Below are 20,184 nucleotides of genomic sequence, written 5' to 3'. Positions count from 1 at the left end.
CCAATAGTTAGGACTGCAGCAATGTGGAATGAAGAACATCAGGCAGGAATAAAATCCTAGGCCCACTTCTGACAGAGGAACTGGCTGTATAGCTCCTATTTGAAGAAGTGAAGAAATTTGTCTGCGAGCCTCTATCCTTTGCCGAGGAGGGATGTCTGGCATGCCTTTGAAAGGAGGCATGGTATGGAAATAGAACTTGTAACCTCGGTTTATAATGTCCAATACCCATTTGTCCTGGGTGACTAAATGCCAATTTTGCTTGAAAAGAGCCAACTTTCCTCCCGCTGCCAGGCAAGAAGAATCTGGCAGCTGAAAATGTAGGTCATTGGGCCTGTTTACGAAAGGACTGGTCCCTGCCCTCACCAGCAGATTGAGCAGGCGAACTCCATTGTCTTGGCCTGAAAGTACTCGAGCTCTGCCCCTACCACGCCTAGATCTACCCCTAGACTGAGAATCAGAAGAAGGGTACGTCCACCCCTTAGTAGGCCAATTTCTACTAAACTTTGGAGGTTGTACCTGCAAAAAATCTTTAACAGTCTGCATAGACTTAGCCTTGTCTTCCATTTTCTTTAAGACTGACTCCACAGGAGGACCAAACAAAACTTCAGACTGTAAAGGGGCATCCAGAATTCTAGACTTAACATGCTCAGACAAATTCTGATCCTTAAGCCAGGCGTGCCTACGAATAACTGAACCAGTGGCAGCCACCCTGGAAGAAGCCTGTAAAGCATCAAAACCACATTGCAAAGAGTGCTTACCCACCTGTTCAGAAACATGCACTAAATCCTGCAATTCTTTACACTCTATGCCCTCTGCCAAAGCATCCACTTTAGACCTTAGCTGAGAAAGGAGGAAATTCTGATACTTCAACATATGAAACTGGCAGTTCAAAGCTCTCATTGCTAAAGTAGAAGAGGTATACACCTTCTTACCCCATCTATCCAAAGCTCTAGCTTCCTTATCCAGAGGAACCGGATTCTTAACAGAGGCTCTAACACCCTTAGGCCCCTGACTAATAGTTTCTGGGTCCGCCCTAAGACTCATACAGATATTTATGAGCCTCAGGCACCCTGTAATACCTGTCCGGTTTAACTGGGGCAGGAGGCACAGAATCTGGATTAAGGGAAGCTTCCGAAAAAACATCTGAAACAACATCCAAAACCGGAGGTATAGCTAAGGGTCTATGCTGTGGTAAAAACAAGAACTCCCTAAGTCTCTTCCGTGAATCAGAGTAATCCTGTCCCTCCCACTGAAAATGCTCCCTCATGGAATGCAGAGTTTCTGAAAATGAAAAATCCTCTGGAGGAGAAGCAGAAGGAGTGGAATCCTCTGCATCAGAATCAGAATAAGGAGGGAAATCTTGAATGTCTTCAGCAGAAGACTCTGAATCATCTGAGGCCTGCTCCAAACTTTCCAACCCTGGCTCCATCCTGGGCCTTTTATCAGGAGGGGGCATTGTACCTCTAATTAAAGTAATCCTCTGCCATTTTAAGCATGTGTTTTTTAGGCACAGACCCTGAAGAACCAGAACTGACACCAGAGGAAGGCAAGACAGACCTGCCCTTAGAAGGAGCCTTAGAAACAGTAGCAGAAGGCCTAACCACCTTAGGCATAGAAGGGAGAATAGTAACCTGAGAGGCCCCTTCAGCCTGACCTGCCTCCTGAGAGGCCACATCCTGTAAAATCAAAGTTTCCCCCTGGGACTCAACAGAAACTTCAGCCGGATCCACCCGTTCAGCTGTAGCTTCTAAAGGTCCGGTGTCCGAAACGGACGAATCATCCTGTCTAGGCTTTAAAGATTTGTCTTTGCTTCTTAGTAGAAGTAGGCGTCGGAACATCCGACAGCATATTATAATTACACCTCTTGCCAAAGACTAACCTAGCGCAATCTAACCTCCGTTTTATAGTGCGCTTATTAAACCTAGCACAAAACCGACACCACTACGTCGTGCTCGGTCCCAAACAAGGAATACAAAGCGGTGGTAATCCCTATGCGGTATCTGTTTCCCACAAGAAATACAATTATTCACTTTTTCTGACATCCGGTAAGTAACTGAAGCAAGAAAAAACAAAAATATTCCCCAACGGGGTACTTAGCCCAACTTGGTATCGGTCTGAAACTCAGAAAACGAAAAATTTCAGAACGCCGAACGGCACTTGCAACGCTGCTTCTGCATCGGACCATGCGGCAAAAAAGACTGAGGATATGACGTCGGTCATGCGCCTTTATACCCTGACGCTCTGATGTCAGATCTAGGCACCCATGACCGACGTCAGCCTAATACTTTGGTATTCGGGCCGAGCGAGGACAGCGGACTACCCATAAGTAAGGACTGCAGCAATGTGAGATGAAGAACATCTGCTCTTGCAAATTGCACTTAAACCATAGGCTTTCACTTACAGACCACTTTACAAAGCTACATTTAAAGTACTCCTAACCCAAAATGCCATACTTAACTGAGGAGTGCCCTTTAATGCAAGATAAATATACCCAGATATTTCTGAAGTAACTGTTGCCAGTGGTAGGGAAACCGCACCCCCATGAAGCACTGATGTAGAACACAAATACACAAACTAGACAAAAAAAGCTGCAGAAATAGGCAAGTGAACCGCAATGCATTACATTACCTGACAATTCATGTTGTCTTCTGCTTCAATAAGTTTCCCTCTGTAAACCTCTCCTGTGTTGGTTTCACAAGTGACAACATGGCCCTCGGCTTCATGAAGAACTTTTATTGGCACACCAATAGACATGTCTGCAGCAACACTAACCCTGAAAATCAAAAAGTAACAGTCAAGCTGTACAGAGAATACTTCACAATGTGTCATTTCTGGACAGGTTCTCTGCATTTCATCCTGCAAGACCAGATCAGCATGCCCAGAGTAAATGTTTTTGCTTATTACATCATACAACTTGAGACCAAATACTTAAGTTATGCAACCTTACCATAAATTCTTGCAAAGAAACCAGAAAGGAGGCAAAGCCAAACTGATCTAAAGACTACTGTTCATTAATAACAGATACAAATCCAATACAAATGCCAGCAACTTAAGGTATGAAAGGCAGCAGCAAAAACAGGCTCAGCAGAGCTTGACAAATTAGAGTATTATCAGAACATCCCTACAGACCACAGCTGTAGCACCATCTGATAATGTGCCTTAAAAAACTGCACATTCCCCAGGAGACAGTCAACTCAGAGCTTCATCTTCCCAACACCCATCAAAAATCAGTCTAGATGGGTCACTTGTGAGAACACCAAATCAGGTTCAGCATCAAAACTAGTGAGCCAGTCTTTGTGGGGCATGCAGAGTTACTGGCTGAAGTTATCACTCCATATTGGGCACAATAGCTAGAGTGCAGGCAGGGTAGAGAAGTGTGAAGTGCGTCAGATGGGTATCAGAGTGAAAGGGAAGTTTTACAAGATAGTGAGACCAGCTGTGTTATACAGGCTGGAGATAATGGCACTGAAAAGACATGAGTCAGAGCCGGAGGTGGCAGAGTTAAAGATATGCACTGGGTGTTAAGAGGACAGACAGGATTAGAAATTAGTATATTAAAGGATCAGTTCAGGGTGGACAGATTGGAGACAAAGCCAGAGAGGCGAGACTTGATTTGTACATATGCTGAGGAGGGATGCCAGGTATACTGGAAGGATGTCAAGGATGGAGCTACCAGGTAACAAGCAAAGAGAAAGGCCTAAGATGAGGTTTATGGATGTGGTGAGAGAACATGTAGATGGTCGGAGAGAGCAAGATGCAGAGGATAGGAAGAAATGGAAATAGATAATCCGCTGTGGCAACCCCCAACAGGAGTGGCTGAAAGACTGGTCAATTTTAGGCAAGGACAAAAATCAACCAAACAAAACAGCCAAGATGAGATAAGTTAGACATGTGACTGGGAAGAAATGCAAGGGTAGCAGCAGGATAAGGACTTGGGAGCAGCTGAAGTAAAACTAACAGAAGTGGAACTGACATGCTAACGTGTACAGTGAAACAAGAGAAAATGTATGCAGTCTACTGGGGAAGAGTGCATTTTCAAAGTTCCAGATGGGGCCTGGCTTCAATATACCCTCAAAATGGTGAGCGGATTACCACTACCAGAGGCTTTAGTGAAACACATCCAAGCAAAGGGAAAAGCATGCTGCAGAGTGAAAGATGCACCTATAAAGTGCACACAGCCCAAATTCTACCACACACCAGACCCTGCATTTTCACAACCTTTTGAGCCATGCACTTAGATCAGTGTCCTACAGAGAATGCCACTTGCCAAAATATGCAGAACTTTGCTTCCTTTAGGATGTCCCCCCTCCCCCCAAATATTAAACAGAATACATGCAGCTACTCTCATGGATTTAGCTGTCCAGATAACTAGAAGGGATTTAGGCGATACCACCAGTTAGTTCGCAAAGAAAATCGGCATGGCCTGTTTGACAAGGCGGCAGGCAGAGTTTCAATATGTAAACACACCATGATTGACACTGAATCCATGCACACAACGAACTCCATCCTCGAAATTATTACTCTCCTTTTCAGGCCCATGCACCCCCCCTTGTGGGGGCGCTGCACCTCCCACATCCCCTGCTGAACAAGTGTTGTGCAATGGTGCAAGTTCTGCAAACAATTTCAGCAGTTAACAGTATCGTTTACAGAAACTGTTTTGTGATGTGAACTCTGCCAGACTGAAATGTGATGTACAACAGGCATTTTAGTTTTATGCCCCCATTTCTTTTTTGGTAGTGAAGGTCTACAATAAAACATTGGGTTGCTTTCGGCACAGATGCTGAATATTAAATTACATTGCGATGTGTTAGGTGGCTTGCTACTGCACATCTGGTGGGTCAATATCACCCGGACTTATGCCAACTAGATAGATTCAGGATGACAAGTGAAGACCATTTACCTGAGCCTTTCAGGTCTTTGGCAATAGGTAAGAGCATGAAGGCATACAGAATACCCCCATGCCTCAGGATGCCACATGCAATTACTGCTCAAAACTACATGTGGGAATCCACAGGAAAAATGTGAAGTTGGTCATTTATGAACTAGTCATATTGTGGGCAGACAGTCTCTGCACAACTGACACCTTAACACATAGCAGTCTTTCCTAAGAGGGGGTGTCCTGACTACAAGTAGCATAAATTTAAATTTGTCTACAAAAAAAAAAAAAAAAAAAAAAGTGTTCCTCCCTGGTTGTTTGTGTTGCATCAGCTCTCATGTAAAGGCTTTTGCAGCCAAAATAGATCCGGGTGAAGGTAGAAACAAGTTTTTTTTTTTTAGTTAAACAAAGTTATGTACTCACCATAACGTTCCATCTGAGTAGTTGTACTTCATTTGTCTTCAACCTGTGGGTTACAGAGCTGTATTGGATCAGAGCCGGCCGGCCACCTTTGCTAGCATCAGCTCAGAGCTCCAAATTACTCCTCGTACCCATAATACAGCTCCACTGCCTTCCATCTCCAGATAAGTGTTTGCTGAACTTGTACTGAGAACCCGACCTGATTTACTTGCAACCTATACTGCAGCAAAGGTCTGGGGGAAGGAGGGAGGGATGGTTGACGACAAAAGTACAACTACTCAGATGGAACGTTATGGTGAGTACATCTTTATCTGAAGTAGTTTACTTCATTTGGTCTTCACCTTCAACCTGTGGGACAGAGTCCCCAGCTACTAAAACTCCTGGGAGGCCCTCATGGAAGAATATTCCAGAGCACTGCGGAACCAAAGGATGCTCTCCTTCTAGAAGTCAAATCCAATTTGTAATGGGGAATAAATGTAGGAGATGAAGACTAAGTAGCTGCAGAACATATGTAATCCAAAGACACTAGACCAAAAAGCCGCAGACGTAGCCATGGACCTAGTAGAATGAGCTTTTACCGAACCTGGAGGAAACATGCCTCTGTCCTTATAGACCTGCAGGATGCATGAAGAAATCCATCTAGCTATAGTGGCCTTGGAGATGGTCCTTCCATAAACCCTTTTTAAAGAAACTTACTGATCAGATTTAGACATTTTTTGTCCTGTGTAAAAAAAATCTTAATCTATGAACATCCAGTTTGTATTCCATTTTGTTCGTAAAATTAGGGGAAAAAAAAAAAAAAAAAGGCAAATTAATAGTCTGATTGATATCGACTGGTGATACCACCTTAGAAGGATGGATTGGTTCGAAGGGAAATTGAAAAATCATGTACGGAATTTTGATGGACAAGGCCTGTAATTCTGAAATCCTTTTTGCAGAGGTAATAGCCACCAGAAAAGCTATTTCCCCAAGATAAAAATTTTAGATTTGCAGTTGTGGCAGGCTCGTAAGGCAGAGTTGACCAAAGCTTGAAGAACCATAGTAAGGTCCCACAAGGGAACAGGATCGCTGACCGGGGCACCCAACATAAAGGTGCCTTTGATGAAGGCGTTACAGAGTCTGGAAAATGCTAAGGAGGCAGAATTCTCTCCCACATGAAAATGAGAAACGGCAGCAAACTGAATTTTGGCAGAAGAACCAGCTCCGTGCTGGAAAATATCAGCTAAAAAGAATCAAGAATGGCAGAAACAGGGGTCATGAAAGGGTCTAAAACTCCTTTGAGGCCCAGAAAGAAGTCTCCACTTGCTGCGATAAACCTTCCTTCATGCAAGTTGGTCTCTATGGAGGACCGCAGGCCTTGGACTGTCCTGTCCGAACACCCCCCCCCCACACCTGAGATGAAGGCATCCTTGGTCAATGTGGTTTGGGCTGGGAATGGAACAAAGGGTCATCGCTCCAAAATATCCAGAGAGCTTCATCCACCATATGAGGAACAGACTCTAAACTGGAGTTAAATTGGATAAGTCAATGGCAGGTACCACTGCAGAATCCTCATGTGCAACAGAGCACATGGAAGAGTAATAGTCACTGCCATAGAGCCTAGGGCCATCAACACAGACTCTGCCATTGGAAGATGAGAACGGTACATCAGGGAGACATGCATTCTCAGGTTTTGAGCTCTCTGAGGTCAGGAATATTTTGCATTAAAGAGAATGTCTATCACCTGAACAGAATCTAGGAGATATTTGGATGTGTTGATTGTGACAAATGAGGGCAAGTGTCAGGAAATAATCCCTGGTTTGGGAAAGTAGACACCTGACTGGAGCAGTGATGAGCCAATCATCCAGGTATGGATAGAACTGAATCCCCTGAAACCTCAGGTGAGCCGCTACGATCACTTTGGTAAACACCCTGGGGGCTGTGGTGAGACCAAAGGGTAGGGCTCAAAATTGGTAATTGACTCCTAGCCGGAAGCGGAGGACCCTCTGGAAGCCTCTGCATTTTTGTGCGCCAGTAAGCATCCTGGAGGTCTAACGAGACCATCCAGTCACTCTCTTGCAGGTAAGGCATGGACTAACATTACCATCAGAACTTCTTTGGCAACTGACAGGTTCAGGGTTGAGAGGTCCAGAAGAGGCCTCAAGTCCCCCATTTTGTTTGCACCAAAAGGAACCTGGAGTAGAATCCCGATCTGGACCGATCTAGGGGGGACGGTTTAGATAGCTCGTTTTACTAGCAGCTTGGAAGTTTCCTGTGCTGCTGCCTCCCTTTGCATGGGTGGTACGTCCAGGAGGTTATCTGGGAGATATGGGGGAACCCACGAAGGGGACAGAGCATCCTCTGGATATGATTTGAAGTACCCAGTGGTCCATTGTTATGGACTTGGATGCCGCTGGGTGAAAAGGACAATAGTCCCAACTGCCTCCACAGTAGAGAAGTCAGGCAACCCCTTAGGGTTGCTGCCTGGGTCTGTCCGAAAAAGGTTAAAGACCCAAAGTTCCAAGGACCCCCTCTGCTTCTGGGCCAGCCTCCATTCTGTCCCCTCTGCCTCTGGGCGGGGGAAAAACACAAGAGCCCCGAGTGTCCCAGGAATATTAACACTTCCAGAACCACATCTTTTGCCCTCTCTGGTTCTGAAAAAAAAAGGACCTTTGAGGGTTAGAAGTGGATCCAGACAGCAGACAGTGTCTTCCCATCCTTCTCACTCTGGACTAATGTCTCCTTGACTGTCTTGGACTAATGTCTCCTTGACTGTCTTACCGAAGAGTGTAGAACAGTCATAAGGGGCATTGGCAAATGACATCTTGGGTTTGAAAAATTAACATAACCCGAGCCAGGCGTTATGCCTCATGGAGACGCTGGACCCAGCCGGCCTAGCCACTCCTTCTGTAGCATGGGAGAGGAGTTGCATGGACATGTTTGACACTGAGTGGCCATCCTCCGAGAATGAAGCCTTGTCCTAAGACATGGGCTTGCGGGGGGGTTGGGGGACGACACTCCAGCTCCTTTACTAGTTCACGTTGGAGTCTAGTGACATGGCCCAAATAATTCAGCGCTCTGATCGAAAAGGTAGCTGAAGCATACATCCGCTTCCCTATGTAGCCCATCTATAACACTCGTCAGGAGTGTGGACTGAGGAACTCTCCTGGGCAAGTTCCTTAGTGGCTACTGCTACCACCATGGTGTCCATGGGAGAGCTCTACACAATCAGAAGAGGGGTTTGAGGGCAGACCAACCTCCCCGCTGGCACAGGATCTCAGTGATGTCTCCAAAGGAGACATCAGGAGGTAATCTTGGGGAACCCTATCCATCATCTAAAATCAGGGTACTCTGTGAGGGACTCTCCTCTTGCACATATGCTTGCGAGGCACATCTCCGGTGGGGCGCTCTGGGGGGATGCTCGCAAATCAATTATTCCTCGGGGGAACCGTCTGGGGCTCTTAGAGGACAAGCTGTCCCTCTGGTAAGGGAATGGGGACTGTAGACAGAGCAGAGGGGGATCTGGGAGGAGTCCGAGGAGGCAGTCAGGGGTCTCGATCTGACAGAGGACCTTTTCTACCACATCGAACGCCAGAGCGCACACCTCCTTGGAAACCAATAAGGTCACTCCCTGGGTCTGACACGAGAATCTGAGCCTGGCCTGAGGTGGACGGAGCTCCAAGGGAGGGAACCTGGCCCAACAAAGAATGAGCCGATGGAAAAAGTTCCACTCCCTCAGATCAGACACCAAAGCTTCAGCTCAGAGCGCGGCTCGGATCCAAAATGTTCCAGGCAGCTATCTGTGCCGAGGAAACAGGTATAGTCTGCGCCGACCACCTGACCAAAGCCAACCTCTGATTAGAGTACTCTAAAACAGATGGTCGATCGAAAAAATAGGAAGCGAGCTCCCCCCGCCAGAAGGAGGGGGGCTGGCAAGACCCCCTTCTGGAACTGTGCACAGATAAAACACCTAATCTTACCCAGATCCATATCAGACAAGGAGCAGGTAGACCGTGACAAGGCCACACACTCAGACCTGGCGGGTCAGGGAATCGAGGCCCGAGAGGCTGGACGTGTCTCCTCCAGCTCCGGGGAGAACCTTTGAGATTAGAGACGAGGGGAGTCACTGGTCCAAGGAGTTTTGCTGGGAGAAGTGAAGTTCGGGGACCTCTTCCTCTTTTCCCTCATCTTAGGACTCTCCCCCTTTCTCTACCTCTCTTCTGCTCCACTGGCACAGGCTTAGATACAGGAGGTTGAGTCCCAGCCTGGGAGGGAGGAGAAGCCACAGGAAGAGAGGAGGGAGAGGCGGCCACAGCAGCTGTGACCAAAGACAGTCGGAAAGAGGAAGACTACCTTTGAGGGCCAACTTGGCTTTCCTATCCTTTAGGACGCAAGGGTTGAAGCCCACACAAGTACTACATTCCACATTCAGGTGGGCCACACCCAAGTACAAAACACTGCGGCCATCCGCTGGGGAGAGCTTATGGCCACACACTGTGCAGCGCTTGAACACAAACTTTTCAGCCATAACAGCAGATAGCCTCAGGAAAAAAAAAAAAAAAAAATTGGAGCTCAGAAGACACTGTGAATCGCGGCAAATGAGATCTGGGGATGGAAGGCAGTGGAGGTGTATTATGGGTAAGGGGAGGAATTTGGAGCTCTGAGCTGATGCTAGCAAAAGTTGCCAGCATGGATCCGATACGGATCCATAACCCACAGGCTGAAGACCAAATGAAGTAAACTACATCAGATACTTCTTTATATTTCATGCCAATGTGCATACAAGGACCCAGATGTTTAAGTAGAAATGGGTGTTCCACTAAAAGTGGAAACACACCAACTCCGGTGCCACTTCAGTTAGAACATTTATACCGACTGCAACTGCCAACTTAAATGGGTTTGGATGTCCGTAAAACTGAATTTTTACAAAATTGTAACCATGTAGACAGAGCAACACAATTTTGCAATGCAGGTGCAACAGATGTCGAAGACTATGAATAGGTATACTTTTGCAATGTAGAACTCAGTTGCAAGAAAAATGTTTCTAGTGCGCCCTCTCCACGGTCCATAAAAGGGATAAGATGTTAAAGGGACAAGTGGAGAGTGGAACAGTTAACCTTGATTGACACTGGGCTATTAAGTCACTGGATGTAAGCTACCACCAGATAAAGCTAGAGATATAACCACTGTACTAGAACTTCAAAGAAAAAAATTGTGTGGTTTCAAAAAGAAAATCAGGATAGAGCAGAGATTTTTCGGGGAACCCCACTTTCTTCCCCTTTTACATATTAGAACATCTAGGTGACCTAACTCATTACAGCAGAGTGTGCTCCCACCAGTTTCTGCAGTACCTCCTAATTCCAAAACAATGTTCCATACAAGGTATCATAATATTTCACCTTGAAGCATGCATGGCAGCAGACAATTATATTGATATCCAACCTCTGTCAATGAGTACTTGTTAGAACTAAGGTGATAAACTTCTTTTAAAGGATCAAGCCACACCCACCGAGAGTTAAAGATACATACGCAAAGAACTGCACTAGAGGGAAGGAGTCAAAAAACGAACAATGTCTATAAATTTTTTACATCTCCACAACCACATCAAAGGCATTGGATGCAAAGTACCAACAAAAATGCTGCAACATCCAGAAAGAGAACTGCAATCTAGTCAATGTGCAGGCAAAAAGTGTACCACCCTGACTGCTCCTCATTTTAGAATCCAAGCATTTCATGTCTGTACAGTGCCTGCTATATAGGATACCACTACTGATGTACCTTTGTCAAAATGGCAGAAATGTAGACCTTTTGGTCCAAGATCATGCTCTTTTCATATTTAGACATGGACACAACTGCATGACCAGTATGGTTCATAGGTAGGTACTAGGCTATTGGCCCTAGGGCCTATATAAGCCTAGCCAAAAAATGTACCCTGGCTTTCACCACCCAAGAAAATTTTCCAGTGTCCCTGTCGAGCAGAGCCACAGAAATGATCCCTGAGGTGAATTTCCCATCCAAATCACCAATATTTACTCTGGTTGACATAGATAGGTAGTCTGTTCCAGAGTATGGGAAGTCTCTGGGACAGGAATCTATCCGTCCAGCATGTTCTGTTTATTGTGGTGACAAGGTTTAGGTCCCTAGAGCATGTGGCTCTGAGGGATTGGGATTTCTTTAAGTGGAGCATGTCCAACAGCTCTGGGTTTGACATAGCTTTGTATGTTAGGCAGAGATCGCCCCCGAGTAGGCGATATGCAATGGAATAAAGCTGTAGTTTGAGACTGTCTGCATAGGGCATCTGTTTGAGGCCAGTAATCCTCTGTGGTATTTCTGTGGTCTTTCCAGTTGTTGTAGAGGTCTTGTGAGGTACATACCAAAAGGGGTGTTGTACTCTATAGTGGGTCTAATGAGTGATGAGTAGAGAGGTACAATGACCTCTTTTTCTGGATGAGAATCCTTTTGTGATGAGATGAGCCATGTAGAAGGAAGGATTTCCTGACCACTGTGGCGATGTGATCATCAAAAGGAGAGACTACTGTCCATCTGGGTCCCGAGGTCTCATCACATTTTCGGCATTAAGTAGACTACCAGCTATGTGGTAGTTAATGGGTACAGAGTTTTTACCAAAGGGGATGACAATACACTTTTTGGCATGGAGCTTCAGGCCATGGCTTTGGACACCAGGTATCCCAGAGAGGCCCTTTTGTAGTTTGTCCACATCGTTAGGAGTTTCGATTATGGCTCCTAGTTTGCAGTCATCTGCAAACGTTGTTAGCCAAAGACCTTCTGTGTTAGCATGCACTTCAGAGAAGTAGATACCAAACAGGAGAACCCCTGTGGTACTCCCACTTGTCACTGATCTGAAGACGGATTTGGAATCCGCTACTTTCAGTGTGTGGGTTCTGTCAGTGAGCCAACCACTCTTATGACACAGGGATTTATACCTAGTTTAGTTCATCTATAATTCCAGAGTGGGGTATGGTGTCGAAAGCCTTGGCGAGATCTAGATAAGCTGTGTGAACCATTTTACCCTCATCTATGGCTTTGGTGACTGCTTCAAAGTCGTCAATCAGGTTTAGGAGACATGATCTGCCCTTTACAAATCCAAACTGGGTAGGGTCCAGAGCTTGGTAGGTCTTTAGAGTTCCACGATGATACGTTCCATGGCCTTGCAGACCAGGCTCGTCAGGCTAATGGGGCGGTAGTTCCCAGGGTCCGTCGTGGCTCCCCTTTGTGGAGTGGGATAACAAGTCACTGTGCACCATTCAGTGGGTACAAAGCCTGACGTGATTGAACATGGTACTTGGGTAGGGTGCAAGTTTATTCTGTAGTTCGTGTACAACGCAGCCTGGGATATTGTCAGGTCCCGTGGATGCTGTGTTCTTGGCTTTGGAGAGAGTTTTTTTTTACCTGTGCAGCAGTGATTACAGGAACTTTGCATTCTTCCGGTATAGAGATGGGCCCTCTAGGGGGTGAGAGGGGGTAAGGTTAGCACTGAGCCCGCTAGGATGCTGGCAATATCAGTTTGTTCTGTATATTTAGTGCCATTGTGCTGTAATGTTGCCATTGAGATTCTTGACATGGCTATAGAATGCTTTTTGTGGTAGTCTTTAGAGTCAGTGGCAATTTTGTTTTTGTAACTAGCTTTGGAGGATTTTATGAGGGATCTCAGCTTCTTACTGAGGTTGATCAGGGAAGTCCCTCCAGTCATGGGATTTTACTCTTTTGCAAGAGTTTCTTCTGTTGCAGAGTTCGTTTATGGCGGAGGCCCACCAGATTGGCTTCCTTTTTTTGGAAGATAACATCTTGGTTCTATTCTACTCATTTACATTTCTTTTGACCATCTAGTAGACTAGGGCAGTTACTGAAACATGATCAAATTCACAGGTTGATAGGCAAGCACTGGGCAGCCCTTGCATGCCATTTTATGCCTAGCAAATTTCCATTGTGCTTGAAATGAGCTATCCCACTGAATATAGACTGGCCTCAGCAGCTATCCCACTGAATATAGACTGGCCTCAGTTTTATGGTTGATAATCAAGCATTACCCATGGTGACAACTGGGATCATGACAGATGTGAGAAAACCAATACATGGGATAAGGCATTCAGGAGCCACCTCTATTAGCAGTACAGAGGCAGTCCTGGAGTCAGTACGGTTGCCCATCCACAAGATATGCGAGAATATATAAAACAGGGATAAACTTTGTTTTAAGTGGGAGGAGAGTGCTCCACCGCAGTAGCATCCCCTGCATCCACCAGGCCCTCCAAACCACTGTTGAGGCTGCAGATTAGGTTTAGATCCCCAGACAGCATTTCTGTAGCCACTTGTGGATGTTCCTTAATCTGTACGTATTTGGTAGGACGCCTTGTATGCCAGATATGGAGTAGCCTCTTAAGCAGTTTTTATGATGTCCAATATAGCAACAGGGCTTTGAATTGGTCCATGAAGGAGATTTAGGCTTTGCATCCAAGCTGTAAGTAGCATTATATTTCAAAGACTTGTATGACACCACTAGATGTACACACAATCCCTCAGGTTTGTAAACTGTGCAATGCAGGACTTGCAATAGACATGTTGCTCAAAGTTAGGTCACCGACCACAGAAGTTCCCAAGTCCCAAACTGGATCAACTCTTAGTTCCCCAGGGTAGACAACACATTTATTTTCAGCCCATGGGTTTTGTCACCGGTTATTTAAGACAAACCTTCTTGCAGGTCAGAGTGATTTGGGGATTCAATGACTGCTCTTAGCTTGCAGTCATTTTCAAACAGCCAGCCAGAGTTCTCAGATATTGGTTTTAATAATTCAGAAAAGTAGACGCTTCCTCATTATAAAGCCCGTTGATACGAAGGTTCCACCATGTGGGTTTGTTTCTAGGGTTAGCCTTATACTTGCTCATACAGGGTACAGCAGTGTCTATTCAGCTGTCTGCATGCTGGTACAGTATAGTGGTGTATATTGCTGCACATTCTGTAAAGTTCTCCCTAAAGGTACCTTGGGTGGAAAGAAATCAAATTTCAAATCAAATAATAACAGAACATGTTCCATGCACATCACTTCCTCTCAGTAAACAGGCACACACTACCACACACCCGAAAAGCCCAAGGAAAGTAGGTGTGTGCAACATCTGTAGAACATAGGTCAAAGTTGCCCCAGTAAGCAAGCAGGTGTGTGCAACATCTGTAGAACATAGGTCAAAGTTGAACCACCACATAACATGAATGCAGCTGCATGCACTGGCAAGTACCCAGACCACCCCCACATTTTGATGGGCTACTCAGCAATGCAAAGCTGAGCATCAATACACCCCCCAAAAAGTGACAAATTTCATAAATAAGCACTTTTCCCGACACTATAAAGATGCATTACACTCTGATGGAACCCATTAGACAACATATCAAACACTCGAAATGTCCTGCTGCATTAACTTTAGGTTCAAAGGAGCAAATCAGAACCTTACTGCATCACCTGTTTTGAAACGTTTCCCCCCATCACAACATTGCAGTGGCAACCAACTTACTGCATTTTCTTTTTATGAGGCATTCACAAAAAATGAAGTCTTAATTTCTGCAAATACCAAAAACTGAAGGTCAAACATGCCGCTGCATTCTCTCCAGGGGGATGTTATCACTGTTGCCCATATAGAAAGCAATGGAGCCCTCCTTCAGTAGTCAAAACTCCAGTGTCCTCACCTCCCCAAAATAAAAGAGCGCCAACATTTTCGCAAAGGCCTGTTTAAAACAGTTGGCTTGTTTTTCAATTAAACACATGCATTCATGTCAGTGCATTCTGACAGATGTACTAATCTAATTAGTATGCCAACCTGCACCCAGACTAGTTTCTGGCATTTGCAGGAATTTTAAAACAAACTTCGGACGAAAGTCTAAACTATTAGATGTAGCAATTACAAAGAAGAAATTGGGAGAATGAAGGTGCTTCTCATCTGTGGAGCTTCTCAGCAGACAGGCACCCAATGTTCATGAGGCACAAATGTACAGTGACCTAACCATTTAAACAGGTGGACTCCCAAGAAAAGATGGCCACCAAAAGTCCACAGCTTTGTAGTACCTCACAGGCCAGTATGTGCAGATATGGGAGTGGCCTTAAGTCAGACAAGTGAAAGGGGAGTCATCCTATGAAAAACATACATGATTGACAGCCATGCAGATGCAGCATTGACAGGTGAAAGGGGGCACACCATATGGAAAACATGCAGATGCATCATAGCTGGTATAGTGTGCGTCTGTGTGTGATGCCCCCCACGAAGAACTACAAATAGACTATGAATATTCATGCTGCCATCAATATGAATATTGCCTAATTTACTAAGACATAGCTCACTGCTGGACGGTGGGCAGGGTTTAGGTGCGACTTACTGCACGTCCTGCAAGGTACTATACTATTACAAAGCCAAGCCCATTTCTACAATCTCACTGCCTATATCTAAATCCCACAAATTCTCCCCCTTTCAAAAATAAGTTATACGCCAGACAAGTATAACCCGGCCAATTTCATTCCTTCCCTCTGTGGCAGTATTACATCACTGACCATAAAGCTGCAGATGTTATGAATCACTTTTCACAAAGCAAATTTCATGGCAAATGCATAGAAGACTAAAATAAAGAGAGTGCCACCTGAACATAATTATACACATTCCCAATTAATGGATTCATAAAGCCCCAATGGCAAGATTTTTAACCTTCTCAACATCCAAGCAAGGTCACAAGTCTACCAAGTATGTGAATAAATGCTTGCAAGAAACCAACCCCAAACTTTAAATGCGATCTACAGTTTCCTTTGCATTATAGCAAGAAAAGGTCCCAAGCTTCCAGGACCAAGATAATCCTCTAATATTTCAACAGTAACTGGAGAGATCATAAGGCAAACAAAAGAGCAGGAAACCCAGTAACTTAATTATCCACAAATGTAAAGCCCAAAGTGGTCTCAAGTGTGGTTAGTAAGGCAATTGAGGAACCAGCAAGTTGGTCCTTTGTCAAAGCTGATCAGAGTTTGACCCTCAGTAAGGTACAAGCTTGACTTAGCCAGAGATCAAGACCACCCAGACTTCCTGCTGTGACAGCTCTTATTTCTGTTGGGAGACCCCTTTCCCTGCAGGAATAGATTTGATCCACTACATCCTACACAAATGTGAAAGCTTAAACAAATATCAAATACATTTAGTAACAAAACACACACCAACAATGACCTAGAGAAAATACTTTCTTCAAATGTCAAGGACAATAAGCCTACAAGCACTGTGGGTGAGGAAGTGTACTGAAGGTACTTAACAGCTGCATTATTAAAGTGGGACAACCAACTGCAAAATGAGTGGAGCCTAGCTCACAGTAACAGTTTCACAAGCTTAAAACAGGCCCTTCTACCTTCTGAAATAAAATGTAGTTATCACAACTAGGACAAAATTGGGACTATTTACAGCTGTAAAAGGGATATTCGTAGCCCAAACAAATAGACGTGGTTTGGGTAATTAACAGCTGGGATGGGATGTGGTCACAGCTAGCATGATAAAGATTTGTTAGTTAATGCAAGTAACTCTGGCAGTTACCTTTACTCAAAATCTACAGTACAAAAAAAAGCACCAGAAAGACGTGGACTGCCTTCTCTTCAGTCTGTGCCCTATTATGGTATGCGAGGGCTGGGATCCATCACCAACAGTTATACCAGCCATCTCGTATTAAGCCAACCCAAACCCTACCACCCATTTTTTGGGCTTTTTTGGTTTGCTGTTAAATTGGTTATTTTAGCAAGTACTTTTCCCAGAATTTGCAAGGTCAAGATTAGGAGATTTTTTAAAGCTGTTTAAATTAGATATATTCAATAGTAGTCCTTCCCACAAAAAAGCTGAAGCTTGAGTTGCCACCTTCCTACCTGCTTAGTACACTATAATCCCTCCCCCAATCTTATCAGAAGTCATATTCCAGAGGGTGCAAACTTTAAAAACACTGAAGCACATTTCATTCAATGCCATGTTACAACACCTTGCCCAATTATTATTCTGGCTTCTATTTTACTGCCTTTTAGTAGTCTGAAATTTGTATTGTACTTGTTAACTTTATTAGCTTTCTAATAACGGTATATGGAGCTTTTCTCCCCGGGTCTCCACTGAAAATGGGCTCATTCTGGCCTAATGGACTTTCTCGGTTAAAACAGCAAATAAAATTGTGCATTCTGCCATGATGCATGACCCCTGCTAATCTAGACACTGGACAAGATGGAAAGCCTGATTGCTAGTTTTCATCACTACTGCAAGCCTGCCTTTTGTTAGACTCTTTATTCAAAGAAGTGCTGCATTACACTCACAGATTTGAACTTTCAAATCAGCAAGAAGTGTAAATATTCAATTCTGGAAGCTTCCCTCTTAAAACAGTTCTACACTGCTGACAGGACAAGAATAAAGTAAACTGTTCCTAAGATAAAGCTTTGTTATGGCAGACTAGAATCAGTCCATTTGACTCATTACTACAGGAGCTCTTTGGGCAAGCTACTTTGAAGCAGTCTTCATAGTTTTATAAGTGTGTACTAGGCAAGTGGTCCTGGAGCCTTTACAAGCCTAGCCCACAGGATTACCCTGGCATTGTGCACCTGACCTTGGTTCCCAGTGCCTCTGTAGAGCAGAACCAGAGTGATCCCCGGGGGTAAATTTTCTATTTCCCATCCACTCAAGATTTCACTTGACAGCCAGTGAGGTGCTCTGACATGTATGGGAAGTCTATTCCATAGTACGGGCTGTCTCTGGGTTATGAGCCCATCCCTCCAGCTTCTCTGTTGACTGCGGTAATGAGGTTGAGGTCTCGGAGCGTGTGGTGTGGAAAGATTGAGATTTTAGATGTAGCATTTCTAACAGAGCTGGGTCAGACATGGCTTTGCAAATTATGCAGAGATGGCCTCCAAGGAGGTGACATGAGAGATTAGTTTTGAGCCCGTCCATATAGGACAAGTGTTTGAGGCCTAGGATCCTCTTTGTGAGGTACTTTTGCAGCTTCTCCAGTTGTTGCAGGCCTCTAGTGAGGTACATGCCAAATTGGGCATGGTACTCTGGCTTAATGAGGGAAGTGTAGAGGGAGACAATGACCCCTTTCTTCCAGGATGCAAAGCCCTTGGTAATGAGATGTGCCATGTAGGACTTTTACCACAGTGGCAATGTGGTGGTCGACAGAGGTTGCCGTCAACCTGTGTTCCCAATGCCTTCTGCGTTCAGTGGACTACCATCGATGTGGTAATTCATGGGAACCGGGGTTTTCCCCAAAGGGGATGACTTACATTTTTTGGCATTGAGCTTAAAGTCATAGTTTTGACAGCAGTCAGTCTCAGCGAGGCCTTTCCGAGAGACTAATAGCTCCCAACTTGCAATAGTCTGGCATTTGTCAGCCAGAGTCCCTTCATATTGGCCTGGACTTCAGAGAAGTAGATACCAAACAGGAGAGGACTCAGGACTGAACCTTGTGGGACTCCACTTGTGACTGGTCGGCAGTCTGAGTCAGCTAGTTTCACACTGGGTTCTGTGAGCCAATTTGCAACCCACCTAGTGATACAGGGGTCAATGCCCAGCTTAGTGAGTTTTTTCTAGGATTCCAGAGTGGGGAATGGTAAAGGCCTTGGCCAGGTCACAGTATGCTGTATTAACCACCTTGCCTTCACCCAACAGCTCTGGTGACTTGACTCGGTCGTCAATCAAGTTGAGCAGGCATGATCTGCCCTTCACAAAACCAAACTGTGTGGGATCCAGAGTGGAGATTCCCTAGGTCCACAACTTTGCATATCAGACTAGTCACGCTAATGGGGCGATAGTTCTCAGGGTTTATAGTCACTCCTTTGTGGAGAGGGAGGACTGTAGCAGTGCACCATTCAGTAGGGACAAAGCCCGAGGTGAGGCTGTGATTGAATAGGGCACACAGGTGAGGCGAGTTCACTCTAGTTTGTGTAGAACACAGCCAGGGATACTGTCAGGTCCCATAGAAGCTGTATTATTGGCCTTGGACAGTGCCGTTTTAATTAACCTGTGAAGTAGTAATATTGGGTGCCTGGCAATCTACTGGTAGTAGTTGGGAAGAGAGGGGTAGAGTTGGCACTGAATCTGTTTGCCAGTATATTGGCAATATCTGCTGGCTCTGTATAGAAGTATCACTGTGCAGCTCAGAGCAAATCTGAGTATTGCCATGGAGATTCTTTACATAACTATAGAAGGCCTTGTGGTCGTCTTGGCCATCTGCTGCAGTTCTGTTTTCATAGCTAGCTTTAGAGGATTAGATGAGGTATCTCAAACTGAGGCTGATGAAAGCAGTTTTTCCAGTCTTGCATCAGTTTCCTCCTCCTGTTGTAGAGTTTATGGCAGACCACCATCAGATTAGCTTCCTTTTTTTGGAGGAGCGTCTTGGTTCTATTGGGTGTGGCGAGATCCATGCATTTGTGTACGTGTTCATACTGTGCACTGGTGTACGATTTGACAGTCATGCAACTATTTTGAATGGGTGCCATGAAGTTAGCCACCTCTGTTTTTATGAGCCCAAGGTTAGCTATTGGTGTAGAGCAACGGTCGCCCGTTAGTAATGACCAGGTAAAGTATGTTTCTACCTCGGAGAGTAAGAACGAGCTGGTCCAGGGCATTGGAATTAATGAATTCCAGGAAATATAGGGCAAGTGTATTGGTACAAGAATAGTTTTCCCAGTTAATGGAGGATTAATATTCTCAAAGGTCCTTTGGAATGTCGAGTTAGTCTCAAGGCATGGTTGGGGACCTATAGCAGGCTACAACCTAAAACGATGTCTTACCCAGTGTTGGCTGCACCTGAAATATCTCGAATGCATTACGTTGGGCTAGGTGTGTGCATTCTTCATGAATATGGAAACACCACCTTTGGAGCCTTCAGTCCAAGTTCTTGGGCCGCAAGT

The 20,184-nt window shown here is 45.0% G+C and overlaps 1 protein-coding gene across 1 annotated transcript in view; it reads right to left on the bottom strand.

Moving 5' to 3' along the window:
• SNRPD3 (small nuclear ribonucleoprotein D3 polypeptide) overlaps nucleotides 1-20,184 on the bottom strand; it is a 60,246-nt gene that overhangs the window by 25,339 nt on the left and 14,723 nt on the right. Inside the window, exon 2 of the mRNA XM_044068832.1 lies at nucleotides 2,629-2,773. Within this exon, the coding sequence (XP_043924767.1) occupies nucleotides 2,629-2,754 (126 nt within the window). The 5' untranslated portion in view covers nucleotides 2,755-2,773. The remainder of the gene's footprint in view (nucleotides 1-2,628; nucleotides 2,774-20,184) is intronic.

The sequence above is a fragment of the Protopterus annectens genome, chromosome 4.part0 (assembly GCF_019279795.1).
Source record: "Protopterus annectens isolate FY-2018-M chromosome 4.part0, PAN1.0, whole genome shotgun sequence".
Lineage (NCBI taxonomy): Eukaryota > Metazoa > Chordata > Ceratodontiformes > Protopteridae > Protopterus > Protopterus annectens.
Note: the sequence above shows the minus strand (reverse complement) of the source record. Positions and strands in the feature narration are given on the sequence as shown.